General features: G+C 41.2%; 1 protein-coding gene across 1 annotated transcript; it reads left to right on the forward strand.

Moving 5' to 3' along the window:
• The first annotated feature begins 1211 nt into the window (after window positions 1-1211).
• Window positions 1212-2506, forward strand: LOC135709077 (serine protease grass-like). The gene is made up of 5 exons (XM_065231268.1): window positions 1212-1260; window positions 1324-1487; window positions 1562-1773; window positions 1835-2031; window positions 2094-2506. The coding sequence occupies exons 1-5, from the start codon at window positions 1212-1214 to the stop codon at window positions 2504-2506; spliced, it is 1035 nt and encodes a 344-aa protein (XP_065087340.1).
• The last annotated feature ends 11633 nt before the right edge of the window (window positions 2507-14139 follow it).

Raw genomic sequence — 14139 nt, forward strand, 5'->3', positions numbered from 1 at the left:
GATAAGATATAGTGTTAGTTTTTAGTTTAAAGATGTCAATTGTTATACTGACATGCAGATTAAGAAAAACCTTGTTTAAAATACTCAATTGCCTAGGCAGGAACAATGTCGAAATACTTAGATATATATCAAAACAATTAAGGCTGGTAAGTAGCTGTAGTAACTGGAGCATCTAGGTTAAACTGAAATGTAATTTATTTTGAATTTGGAATATAAATAACGAGTGAAGAACTAATATATTACAACTTAACCATTGCTCTTGTAATTTTTTCGAAAAGTTATTCGGCAAAATTGTCATTTTTGTATAGTAATTGTACTTAAGGCCCCATTACCCATATGGTAGTTTTATTAGTTACTATATAGTAAATCATTAAAACTGTCTATGGCATCGTACGTTTATCGTTTTTCGGATGATTCTAGATGCCATACAGCTATCTTTGCAAATCGTTAAAAACGAGAATGCAAATCCTCCTGTCATAGTTCGCGATTATGCGGGATGTCATCAGAAATTCAGGAATACTTGACAAATTTGAGATAACAAATGAATTATAATATTGCATAAGTTATAATATCAATAAGATAGCAGTGACTAAGTGGTACAAAGATGGATCAAAAAGTGACTCATTTGGATTAGTATCAGTTGACCACACTACTACTTATACATTAGTTTTAATTTGAAGATCATACCGTGCAGGGTTCATCTAATTTTTTTAAGCTCCATTAGAACTAACTTTTAATTTTTAGTTTTGTGCTAACGTAAGAACTACACGACACTCACTCACGCGACGCGAGACAAGACGCAACATTTATCGTTCTTACAATCGTGATGTTGTGCCTTGACTCGCATCGCATCTCGTGAGTGTCGATAACTGAAAAAATTGCCCCAATTACTGTTAATCTATTTGAAGATGGAAATACCATGATGCCAACGGAATTTCCATCAGTCGATATCGTAGAGAGAGAAAAAACGCTCTGATCCCAAACAAAGAAGCAAGATGAGCCCCCCTAGCTAAACGAGATATTGCAGAAAATCCCAACGTGTTTCCACCACTTCACGAAATTCCGAAATGTTTGCGCGAACCTTTGCATGGACAACCGCATATCACGAATATAAACCCGATGTTGAGCTGAGCTGCTTTTCATTCCAAACAACTGCTCACTGAATATCCAAACAAGTCACACTTAATACTCCACTAGTTCCTCTCGCAACAATGAGATTCATTGTACTTGTAAGCCTATTTATTCAACTGGTGACTGCAGGTGGGTAGAACAATTTTTAGTTGAATAGTGTATTCGAAATCAAAAAATCAATCGCTTTTGCAGAAACAGTCCTCCATCCGTGTACCCACAATGAATTTTGCATCCCTCTGAGCATATGTCCAATGTTCAAACAATATACCGGTTCAGCCTCTAGCAAATGGCCCGAGGAAGTTCGAAACATTGCCAGGAATAAACTTTGCAATCGGGAAAAGATTGGTCAGCAAACGGTATGATCAGTAATTAGTGTTATATGTTCTAATTCGTAAAACCAGAATCAAATATTTGATTGTTCTCCCATTAGGTCTACAGCGTCTGCTGTCCTTCAGTTATGAACAGTCAAACCTGTGGCTCTCAAACCATTGACAGAATTTCATTCGGTCAAGTGGCATTGCCTTTCGAATTTCCATGGATGGCACTGTTGCGAGACAAGCACGGGAAGTTTGTCTGTGGTGGGACTCTCATAAGCCGCAGATTCGTCCTAACGGCGGCCCACTGTATCAACAGTGCCAAAATGTAAGAAAGGTATATCATTTCACTCAAAAATCAATGACAAATAATGTATCCAATTTTACAGAGAATCGGTGCGATTGGGAGAAAATGACATCACCCAAAAACACGATTGCATCATTCCGGATGAAAAGCGCGATTGTGCTCCTCCACCACAGGACATAATGGTCACAAAAAGCACCATCCATCCCCAATATAGCGCACGGCACAAGAAGAACGACATAGCTCTTCTCCGGCTAAAGCGGCCGGCTACTTTAGGAGCCAGTCAGTCTATCCCAATTTGCTTTGCACTCGTCATTCACACTCAACCGACTTATTCATTGCAGGTGTTCGTACGATTTGTCTCCCCAATAAAAGCAAGGAGCAGTGGGAAGTTCATCCATCGATGTTGATCGTGTCCGGCTGGGGCCTCACCGAAATGAACGAATCCTTTGATGTGCTGAGATATGCGCAGGTCCCAGTGGTGTCGAGGAAAGACTGTGCTCCGCGAGTACAACATTTAAGCTCTTTTCTAAGGTTGGATGACAGCCAAGTTTGTGCCGGAGGAGTTGATAAGGTGGATAACTGTCCTGGTGACTCGGGAGGGCCGCTGCAGTACTTTTACAACATCACATCAAAATACATCCAGTACGGAGTGGTATCGTATGGCGTGAAGAGCTGCGGTGTAAAAAGTGAACCCGGAGTGTATACAAAAGTTGAACACTTCATCGGTTGGATTGTCGAGCATGTCGACGAATAGAGCCAAGCATTTGGTGGTCGGAACACTGATGCAGATTTACCACATCTGCCAACATGCACATTAACACCAAGAAAACGCTTTTGTTAGAATATTTCAAGCTGAACAGTGGATTAGATCCTTAGTAACATTCATCGATTCTCTTCATCGACTTTCTTTGTCGTTAAAAACTTGGCTACAAAACCGTTTATTGACGTGTGTGTCGTATGAGATGCTAGATAGTAGTTTTTTTTTCATTTAACTGTGTGTTGAAAAGTAAGTTTCTTCTAGTCTCAGATTTAAGTGTGATTATATAGGATAACAAGGATTTAATCAGATATGAATCAATTCACCAAAATAAAGATTTATTTTTTCATAAATTTTTAATAAATCTGGGAGTTAGGCTCCCTTCGATTTTTCTTGTTTTTTTGCTAGTCTCTCAAACATCCTATGATGGTTCGATATATCGATATATTAATTCGATAATAGTATCGAAATAAATATCGATATGTTTCAATATCGGAACAACCCTAAACCATCGATAGGTATACACAAAGCACACCACCGTACTACCGTTGTATACTGCTCTAAGCTAGTGCCTCAAATTTTACTGCTCTGTATGTCTGTCGATGGTATAACCCTACCAAATGTATGACAACGGGCGGGCAAACACCAGGCACAACAGTATCGATACCGCCAGGAATTCCCACCCAAACGAGCAGCAGCGGAGCTTTGGAACTTGTTACCGTTTTGGTTCCTGTACCCTATTGGTTCACTTCGAGCGAGAAAAAACAGGAGATAGCGAGAGCGAGGAATAGGGTATATGTGTGTTCATTGTGAATTCAATATGTATGTCAGTTTCTTGTATGCAATATTGTCTTGTTTTGAATGTAAGTAAATATGTACTCCCAAACCAACGGTCCAATTAAAAATTGTAACCCAGTCACACCAACAACACATAACACAGAACACATAACGGGAAGGAGTAAGGATGAAGGTGGGCGTTGGAAACAAGAGAAGGATATGGACAAGGGGTGGTGAAAAAGTGGGAGGGAGGTGGAAATGGGCTTAGGTCAAGGGGGAAGCTACTGGGTCAAACTGAAGAGAAGGTTCTCTTTCACTTTAGCCATTGCGCGAGATAGATCGATCTGCCAAGTTAAGTTTATTAAAAGTTCTGAAGAGAAGTGAAAAATATAGAGTCGCCAACAAATACCGGTGAAACTACCGAATACAGAGCCAGGTAGGACCCAATTAATACCCGGTAGCGGAATTCCCAGCCCTAAGACCACCTCTCATATTCCCCTCAGGACCCATTAATTACGGGCTAAAACCACGAGGGCGTCCGCTAATACGCCAACACCCGTGTAGCAAGCGTCCATCGGTTATATACCGACGACCACTGGGAGACCACCGTCGATCACCCGATCGAGTCCCAGTACAACATCCGTCGTGCCACACGGTGATAACCGTCGAGTACTGGCATCCATCGTGAGCACTCCGTTCATCCGCCGCCGAAAAACCCCACCCGCTGCAGAATCCCGTCATCGCTGGCCAGCCCTACACACACATACACACTACAGACACCGAAATCGTAAGTAATAAACGAGTGAAAAGTGATAAAGAGGTGTTTTGTACTTTTAATCAGTGTCGACAAGCCAGGAGCCGACCTTGAAGCTCCAGGGTTTCAAGCTCGAGCTAGCCAACAAAAGAGGCGAGTGTAGCCCACCCCAGACGATCTCCGTGGCTAGACCAGAGGTTAGGGGAATCCCTTTTAACTAGCCCATCTGGCTAGCCATTAACAATTGGCGCCCAATAGAAACAAGCTTTACTGATCGGAAGTACAAAGGGAGTGTAGGAAGATAGAAAAGAGCAGGGTATCAGAATTAAAAAAAAAATAACCTATAAATTTCTCGAACTGGTGAAAAGGGGTAGTGGATCCAAATTCGTTAATACGACACATTTTCTGCGGAACACATCGTTATACCTGTGGACTTACTAGAGCGCGTACGCCGAATAGAGCAAATAATTTGGTGAAAATAGTCCCGAATAGTTGCTCGCGAATAAATTCTAGGTTTTTTTCAATTACATTTTTTCTTGATTAATGGGTCTTGACTCAACGAAAACTAGTTAACCAATTCATGAGATTCTTGTGAACAGCTACTTGAAAGTATTTGAGTTCAATTAGTTCATTTTTTTTTAATTGTGATTGTGGTAGTGGAACTGCACGATGAATTTGCAATTAGAATACAGGCACATGAATGTGTCTCATCTCGCTATAGTAGATGAAGTGGAACACGAGCTGTTGATTAGGAATATGTTGTTTCACTTTGACGATCACGAGAGCGTCAAACGTCGTAAACTAAAAGATAGGATGAATGAGGAGAGAAGTTTAGGAATCAATTCTGTAGCTTTCGCGAGAACTTGGAGATCTGCAAACGAGGAACTTGCAATAGTGCTTTCCCGAATGAAAGCTATCGGTGGGATATTTGAGAATCCCAAAGCTGATATGAGGCAGAAAGAGAAGATGAGAACCCGAGTAATACATTACCGTGTGAGGATTGCTCATTTAGCGAGAGCACTAGACGCGCGCAAATACTTGAACAAAATTTCCAAAATCGAAAACCAGATCGACCGAATCATCGACATTCACTTCCCGCTATTACCAAATCAGGCAGACAAGCAAAATGAACCGAAACAAATAGAGAAGAAGATAACAGAGGCTTTAGTTGAGGTACGAAACGAGATAGCAACATTGAACGATACTGTTGCTAATCTCGACGGAGAGGAAGAAGAAGGAGACAATGATCAAGCTACTGGAGGAGGAAAAGTTAACCCTATTGAACAGAAAAAGAAGGAAATGGAATTGTCAATGAAACGAACTGATGAAATTTTGGATAAGTTGAATGAATATGAGCAAGGTAAAGAAGAAGATTTTGAGCTGTTAATCACAGCATTTAAAGATTTTGTTGTTCAAACATCTGATCAACAGAGACGCAAGAAAGAACAGGAAATCAAGCTAGAGGAAGAAAGGAGGAAAGAAATGGAATTAATGATTGAACGAAAACAAAATTTGGAAAAACTTTTGGCAGAACTGAATGAGAAAGTAAAGCAGGGACACACCAAACAGTCTGCAGCTCTGTTGGAAAAGGACAAACAACATGAGTCTGAGTCAGATGAAACCTCATCATCTGAGAGTGAAAAGGATAGTCCAAGGAAACCTAAAAAAGTAAACATATCGAAAACAGAATCGAAACCTAAAAAGAAATCGAAAAATAGAAGAAACAAATATAGTTCAGGCGAAAGCTCGCACAAAGAAAGTGAGGATGATAAACTGAAAGAGAGAAAAAATTCAAGTAAACAGAAAAACAGACAAAGTCAGAACGATAATATCAACAAGAAGAAGAAGAAGAAAAGAATAAGCTCCGATTCGTCTGAAAGTTCTTCCTCTCCAGATTCATCTGAGAGTACAGAGTCGTCGAGTATAAGCTCGAAGATTCAAAGTTCGTTGAGCTCATTTGACTCTTCCGAAGTTGATAGGAAAAGGAGAAGAAGCTCAAATAAGAAAAAACTTAGGAAAAGCAAGAAGAGTAGAAAACCGATGAAAAGGATACCAGTTGCGGAATGGAGACTTAAATACGATGGGAAAGATGATGGTAGGAAGGTGGCTGAATTTTTAAAGGAGATAAAAATGCGATGTCGGTCTGAAGACGTTTCGGATTACGAACTATTTAGATCGGCAATACATTTATTCACCGGTCGTGCCAAAGAATGGTACATTGACGGGGTAGATAACGGGGATTTTAGGGATTGGTCCGAATTGAAAAAGGAGTTGAAGCGAGAATTCCTTCCTCCTGACATTGACTTCCAGTTAGAAATCCAGGCCACGAATCGCAGGCAAGTCAGAAGTGAAAAATTCGCAGATTATTTTCACGAGATACAAAAATTATTCCAGTCGATGACAAAACAGCTATCTGAAAAGAGAAAATTTAATATAATCTGGCGTAATATGCGTCACGATTACAAAAATGCTTTAACAGGAGCAGGAATTAAGTCCTTGAACAAATTACGGAAATATGGCAGGCGAATTGATGAAAATTTTAGTTTCATTCAAAAACAGTCTGAACTCACAAATCGCTTACGCAATAACCATGTTAGCGAAATGACATCAGATCAAAATAAAAACCAGAAGAGTTCTGGCAGCTCTGGAAATAATACTCGAATTTTCACCAATAGTAAATACAATCAAACAAAACCTAAAGGTTCAGGCGAGGAATTTGGATATCAGAAAGGAAAGGCAGGAAATGAGAAAGGGAAAAGAGAGGAGGGGAAAATGGAACCTATGGAGGGATCTGCTAAAGGTACGATGCAAGCATTGGTCCACAAGTACCAAAGACCACCTATAGGAACATGCTACAATTGTAGAAAACACGGACACCATTACGTAGAGTGTCCCGAACTCAGGCGAAAATTTTGTCGTTTGTGTGGGTTCTCGGATGTTTTCACTAGTGCTTGCCCATTTTGTCAAAAAAACTACGAGGGATCAGCTTGAGGAGGCAAGTTGATAATGTCCTCGAAAGTCCTCCCACTATAAATCAAATTTTCAGTGAATTGACCGCATACGGTTTAGAGCCACTATCCGATACTGATTATGTCACTGAACCCAGCGTAGACGAAATTTTTGTTCACGTTCAGGGCGATGACCGACCTTTTGCCAAAGTTAACGTAATAGGGGTTGAAGTTCTTGGGCTTTTAGATAGTGGTGCTCAACGTTCTGTGTTGGGAGCCGGATCTGAAAAGCTGATAAAGTTTTTGAAATTAAAAATTCACCCAACGACTGTGTCAGTAAAAACTGCTGAAGGAAAGAATGTTCCTGTAAAAGGTCTTGTTTACCTACCGATCACTTTCAACAATGTAACCCGAATCATACCCACACTAGTTGCACCGGAGCTCCGTAGGAGACTCATTTTAGGATTCGGAGATTTCTGGAAAGCTTTCAGCATCCGACCAACATTGCACGGAGGAGATGGGCTCGTTAGAATTGACGAAGTCGAGAGTGCCGAAATGAATTCTGTTGGAGAATTCTCAAACGATCTCTCCGATGAGCAGATAACTCAACTCGAGAACGTAAAACAACTTTTTAAAGTCGCGATTGATGGTGAGATCCTTGACGTCACCGCATTGATCTCTCATAAGATAGAGTTCAAAGACGAATTTCGACACTCTGCGCCAATTCGAATCAACCCGTACCCAACCTCTCCGGAAATGCAACGAAAAATCAACCTAGAAGTTGATAACCTTTTATCGCAGAAAGTGATCGAAAAGAGTAAAAGTGATTGGTCACTTAGTACTGTGCCAGTAATTAAACCCTCAGGAGAGGTGAGATTATGCTTGGACGCCCGTCGCCTCAATGAACGGACCCAAAGGGACGCCTATCCTCTCCCCCACCAAGATCGTATACTGAGTCGGTTAGGAGCGAGTAAATATATGACCACAATTGATTTAACTAAAGCTTTTCTGCAGATTCCACTCAACGTTGACTCGCGAAAGTATACGGCCTTCTCGGTGGTGGGTAGAGGACTGTTTCAGTTCACCAGGTTGCCTTTTGGCCTCGTAAATAGTCCGGCTAGTCTGTCACGGCTGATGGACGAGGTTCTAGGTTATGGGGAATTGGAACCGAATGTATTCGTTTACCTGGACGACATTGTCGTGGTAAGCGATTCATTTGAGGCCCACCTTACCAGCCTTCGGGAGGTTGCTAAGCGACTCAGAGCCGCAAATTTATCAATCAACCTCCAGAAATCCAAATTTTGTGTAACTGAATTACCCTATCTCGGTTACCTATTGACACCCGAGGGAATTTGTCCAAACCCCGATAGGGTCGACGCTATTTTGAATTATGAACGGCCCAATTCAATTCGTGCTTTGCGCCGATTTCTGGGGATGGCAAATTATTACAGGCGTTTCATTGCCTCCTTCAGCGAAATGAGCGCCCCTCTCACTAATCTGCTCCGTAAGAAACCCAAATGTATCGTTTGGAATGACGAAGCTGAAAAAGCTTTCGTCCGTATTAAAGAGAGCCTTATTTCTGCTCCGATTTTGAGCAATCCGAATTTCAATTTACCCTTCCAAATACAAACTGACGCAAGTGATAATGCGATTGCAGCCGTGTTGACTCAACAACACACAGACGGGGAAAAGATCGTTGCGTATTTCTCGCAGAAATTGACCCCAGCTCAACAGTCTTATGCTGCTACAGAGAAGGAGGGATTAGCCGTTCTCTCTGCTATAGAGAAATTCCGGCCATATATCGAAGGAATGCATTTTGTGGTGATGACCGACGCTTCGGCTCTCACACACATCATGAACGGAAAGTGGAAGACATCTTCCCGATTAAGCAGATGGAGCATTGATCTTCAAGGGTACGATCTTGAAATCAGGCATAGACGAGGTAAGGATAATATTATACCTGATGCGCTATCCCGAGCTGTCGAAGAATTAGATGTCGAATTAGAGGATGACTGGTATACGGGATTACTGAAGAAAGTTCAGGCTTTCCCTGATGAATACTTAGACTTTAAAATTGAATTGGGGAGATTGTACAAATTTGTACCGACGAAAACAGAAGTTTTCGATTATCGGTATGAGTGGAAACTCTGCGTGCCGGAAAATCTCCGAAAGGAAATTCTTCAGAAAGAGCACAATAGCGCTTTCCACATAGGCTATGAAAAGCTGTTAGAAAAGGTGCGACAGCGGTATTTCTGGCCGAATTTGGCTACGTCGGTAAAGAAATACGTTCAGTGCTGTCAACAATGTAAAGAATTTAAACCTTCAAACGTGTCACAACACCCCGAGATGGGAAAACAACGTTTAACCACTAAACCATTACAAATCTTATCGATGGATTTTATCCAGTCATTGCCACGTAGCAAATCTGGAAACATGCACCTTCTCGTTCTGATGGATATGTTCTCCAAGTGGACAATGTTGTTCCCGGTTAAGAAAATCGCCTCTGATGTCGTCATCCGTCTGGTTGAGCAGCACTGGTTTCGTCGATATTCTGTCCCTGAAGTCCTGATCACGGACAATGCCAGCTGTTTCCTCAGCAAAGAGTTCAAAGCCTTCCTCGAACGATATCACGTGCAACACTGGGCAAACGCACGCCATCACAGTCAGGCAAACCCCGTCGAGAGACTAAATCGTAGTATTAACGCATGCATCCGTACATACGTGAAAACCAATCAACGGGTGTGGGATACTCGTATCTCGGAGATCGAGTTCACGATCAATAATACTCGACATTCATCTACTGGTTTCACCCCGTATAGAATCCTCTACGGTCACGAGATTGTGGCTGACGGAGATGAACACAGGTTAGACGTAGAAACACAGGATCTCTCTGAAAGGGAGAGGATTAATCAAAAATTGAAAATTGATCGTGCTATTTTCGACACTGTTTACAAAAATCTCGAGAGAGCACACGAAAAGAGTGCCCGAAGTTATAACTTGCGATATCGGAAACCTGCTCCTATCTACCAAGTCGGTCAGAAGGTTTTCCGACGAAATTTTACACAGTCCTCAGCAGTAAATGCGTACAACGCAAAGTTGGGACCATCGTATATTCCCTGTACAGTTGTGGCCCGGCGTGGTACCAGTTCTTATGAGCTTATGGATAGCTCAGGTAAAAACATAGGGGTCTTCTCAGCGGCCGATCTAAGACCGGGTAACCCCGAGCCGCAGTATTCCTAGAATAAAATATGTTATTAGGGCGCGGTGAGCTAATATTATAGGATAATAAATTTATTTATTTTCTGGGTTTTTGTTGTTTAGTTTTATTTTGTTAATTTCTTTTGTTAATTTATTTTTGTTTGTATAATTATTTGCATGATAATTTCTAGGGTGTTCATAAAATATTAATTGCCCATTCGTATCAAAGTAGTGTAATTTACAAAGAAAAGAGAGAGAAAGAGAGAGAGAGAGAGAGAGAGAGAGAGAGAGAGAGAGCGATTCTAGAGTGTGATGAGGTTCAAGGTCAGTCTGTTGGATTTTCGATTGTCTGGTTTTTTTTTGTCTATTCAAGATTCGTATTATTCAGTCCCATTTTTGTAACTTTCAATGTTCCCATAGATCGCACTCGGAAATAATATAGGATAGGCTTACTGAAATCATAGTACGCGCATCAGGAGGAAAACCGATCAAGGGCATCACAAATGTTAAATGCAACAACTCCGTTGTGCATCGAAAAATTTTAAACGCGTTATTATTTTTCCTATGACAACAGACAGCACAAATCTATAAAATTTCCACAAATCCGTCACATAAACCTCACTATACAATATAAATATCTCCAGCAAAAACACTAGCAATTCCAACCACAATCACCAGGCCAATAGTTCGCTTGAGTTCAACTTCATCACGTACCACTCGAACAAGATCATAGGTAGTGTTCGGTCATTGTTCTTCCTCTCAATTTAACTGTTGAGATTTCGGGAGAGAAAGACCGATCAATCAAGAAAAAAGGGTAGAGGCGTTAGTAAATGGTTTCTTGTACAAAGTAGACAAGACATTCTATTTGGTAGACATAGCGTCATTGCATTATTTGTTCTTACGGATTCCGAAGTTTGCAAAAGGCAATACTCAACCCTGGGTACATGGTTAGAACTGTGATGTTCTGAAAATCAATTGGTATTTGTGAATAAGCTGTTGAAAAATAAATCGATAAATCAATTTATTTTTACAGGGAGTGTGGGGTAGTGTTACCGTTTTGGTTCCTGTACCCTATTGGTTCACTTCGAGCGAGAAAAAACAGGAGATAGCGAGAGCGAGGAATAGGGTATATGTGTGTTCATTGTGAATTCAATATGTATGTCAGTTTCTTGTATGCAATATTGTCTTGTTTTGAATGTAAGTAAATATGTACTCCCAAACCAACGGTCCAATTAAAAATTGTAACCCAGTCACACCAACAACACATAACACAGAACACATAACGGGAAGGAGTAAGGATGAAGGTGGGCGTTGGAAACAAGAGAAGGATATGGACAAGGGGTGGTGAAAAAGTGGGAGGGAGGTGGAAATGGGCTTAGGTCAAGGGGGAAGCTACTGGGTCAAACTGAAGAGAAGGTTCTCTTTCACTTTAGCCATTGCGCGAGATAGATCGATCTGCCAAGTTAAGTTTATTAAAAGTTCTGAAGAGAAGTGAAAAATATAGAGTCGCCAACAAATACCGGTGAAACTACCGAATACAGAGCCAGGTAGGACCCAATTAATACCCGGTAGCGGAATTCCCAGCCCTAAGACCACCTCTCATATTCCCCTCAGGACCCATTAATTACGGGCTAAAACCACGAGGGCGTCCGCTAATACGCCAACACCCGTGTAGCAAGCGTCCATCGGTTATATACCGACGACCACTGGGAGACCACCGTCGATCACCCGATCGAGTCCCAGTACAACATCCGTCGTGCCACACGGTGATAACCGTCGAGTACTGGCATCCATCGTGAGCACTCCGTTCATCCGCCGCCGAAAAACCCCACCCGCTGCAGAATCCCGTCATCGCTGGCCAGCCCTACACACACATACACACTACAGACACCGAAATCGTAAGTAATAAACGAGTGAAAAGTGATAAAGAGGTGTTTTGTACTTTTAATCAGTGTCGACAAGCCAGGAGCCGACCTTGAAGCTCCAGGGTTTCAAGCTCGAGCTAGCCAACAAAAGAGGCGAGTGTAGCCCACCCCAGACGATCTCCGTGGCTAGACCAGAGGTTAGGGGAATCCCTTTTAACTAGCCCATCTGGCTAGAAATTAACAAACTCTGCTTCGTGGTTCCCGGTGGTATCATATCACCATCATCATTATCAAATCAGTTTGGTTCGTGAATGGATTCTGGATTTCCACGGAAAACACACCCACCGCATTCATTGATGCGGGTTTTTCGAAGACACACGAAGTGAGAGCACGCGGGATCGTTAGTTTTAATGGATTGATTACGGTCCAGTCACAGACAAACATACATAACTCTTTCTCCGCATTCGTCGTACACGTATTGAACCTTCAATTTGAATATTATTAGTTATTCAAATCCCCCATCAACACTGGCATCGGATCACTTTGGTGTTTCTATAGAGATTTACGCGTCCGGTTGTATAGGTGCAATAGGTGAGAGCGTGTTAGTGAATATCCGAGGAAAATGCATAACAAATCGATGTCAAACTCATTTTGACAGATCTACTCTCATACATTTTTTAGGTTAGCCAGAGGAAATAATAAACAACTTTTCACGGCGTTGCTCCCGCTAGTGTGCGTGCGTTAAATGTCACAAATCTCTAAACATTATATCGAACTTGTATGCGACATTGTTTGAGACTTGGAAAGCAAGCTTTTTTCCGTGAATAGCTCACGAGATGTCGTTAATGAGTTCCGTTACTATATATGTAAGAAAAATCTATTTAAAGATTTACGTCTGTTTGCCTGTGGTCCAGTCCCTTGTACTTTCCGCATACAGACAGGTATTCTGAAAGTACGAGTGGGACTGGACTGATGACGAGCGAGTAGCTGCATCTGCCGTTATAGTAACGAGATTGTTTTGAATGGAGCGTGCCACTTCCACTCCTGTCGGTATCGTTGCTCTGTACAGTTGGAATTAAGTGGATCGCGGCAGTTGAAGAAACTGAGATCAATTTTAATGTTTAGATATAACTTGTTCTGATGAAGAAATTTACGGTGGAATTTGACTGAGGCAGTAATCAAATAGATTGAATCATAAGAGGACCGAGGATCATTTGCTCATTTGCTATGGAGTTTATTGTTGAAAAAGGCAAAAAGATTTATTACATGTAACTGTGAGATCCAAGATATACACCAGCAAGAATCACCCAGCAACTGCACAACTTGCATGTTCAACTCCCGCTGGCCGAAAAACGCTGAGAGTAGCCGTGACTGGTTGAGGCGTTGTTGAATCACAAAAAAACGAAAACACATTCGAATCTACGATATTTAATGTCACAGACAGACAGATGTAACGCTTTAAATAAGTTATTCTTGACAACATTGTTCTTAAAATAGGACCTCAGTAACCACATCTCTTGAGCTTCTCGCGGAAACCAAGCTAGCTCGCTAAGTCGCAAACAATTTTGCATGCAAGGTAAACAATTTCGTTTTTAATCTGAAAACTTTTAAGTTTGAACAAGGAGCAAAAGTTTGACAAATGTTTTAAATTATGGAATGTATAAAGCTCATTTTTTTTTTTATTTTTTTAGTAGCAACATATCGAAGCCACCACACAGTTTTCGTTCTGGACCTGAATAATGCATTTATAAACGCACCCAACTGTCATTTTTTTTCCTTGATTTGTTTTCCGTTGATCTTGTTTTCCGTGCTGAGCACCAATGCTACCGATGCCAGGGAGGCAGCTCAAACAGCTGGAGCCTACCCAAGTAACCAAAAATTCCGCATTCAACGATAAAAATCACTTCCAAGTTCCATAAAGTTCAGATAAAGTTCCAACAAAACTTTCAAGTTCCATAAAGTTTGAATAAAGTTCTGACAGAACTTGCAAGTTCCTACAGAACTACCATAAAGTTTCGACAGAACTTTCAAGCCACATGAAGCAATCCAAAAAAGTCTTTATTAGGAACAAAATTTAATGAATTAATA

Source organism: Ochlerotatus camptorhynchus, unplaced genomic scaffold (assembly GCF_037179485.1).
Source record: "Ochlerotatus camptorhynchus isolate MF236.1 unplaced genomic scaffold, CSIRO-AGI_Acam_v1.1 ptg000349l, whole genome shotgun sequence".
Taxonomy (NCBI): Eukaryota; Metazoa; Arthropoda; class Insecta; order Diptera; family Culicidae; genus Ochlerotatus; species Ochlerotatus camptorhynchus.

Excerpts from the sequence above, each read along its gene's own strand:
- LOC135709077 (XM_065231268.1), top strand. The coding sequence starts at position 1,212 with ATGAGATTCATTGTACTTGTAAGCCTATTTATTCAACTGGTGACTGCA. Across the intron at positions 1,774-1,834 it reads TGTATCAACAGTGCCAAAAT|AGAATCGGTGCGATTGGGAG; the intron begins GTAAGAAAGGTA and ends CCAATTTTACAG. Across the intron at positions 2,032-2,093 it reads GCCGGCTACTTTAGGAGCCA|GTGTTCGTACGATTTGTCTC; the intron begins GTCAGTCTATCC and ends TATTCATTGCAG.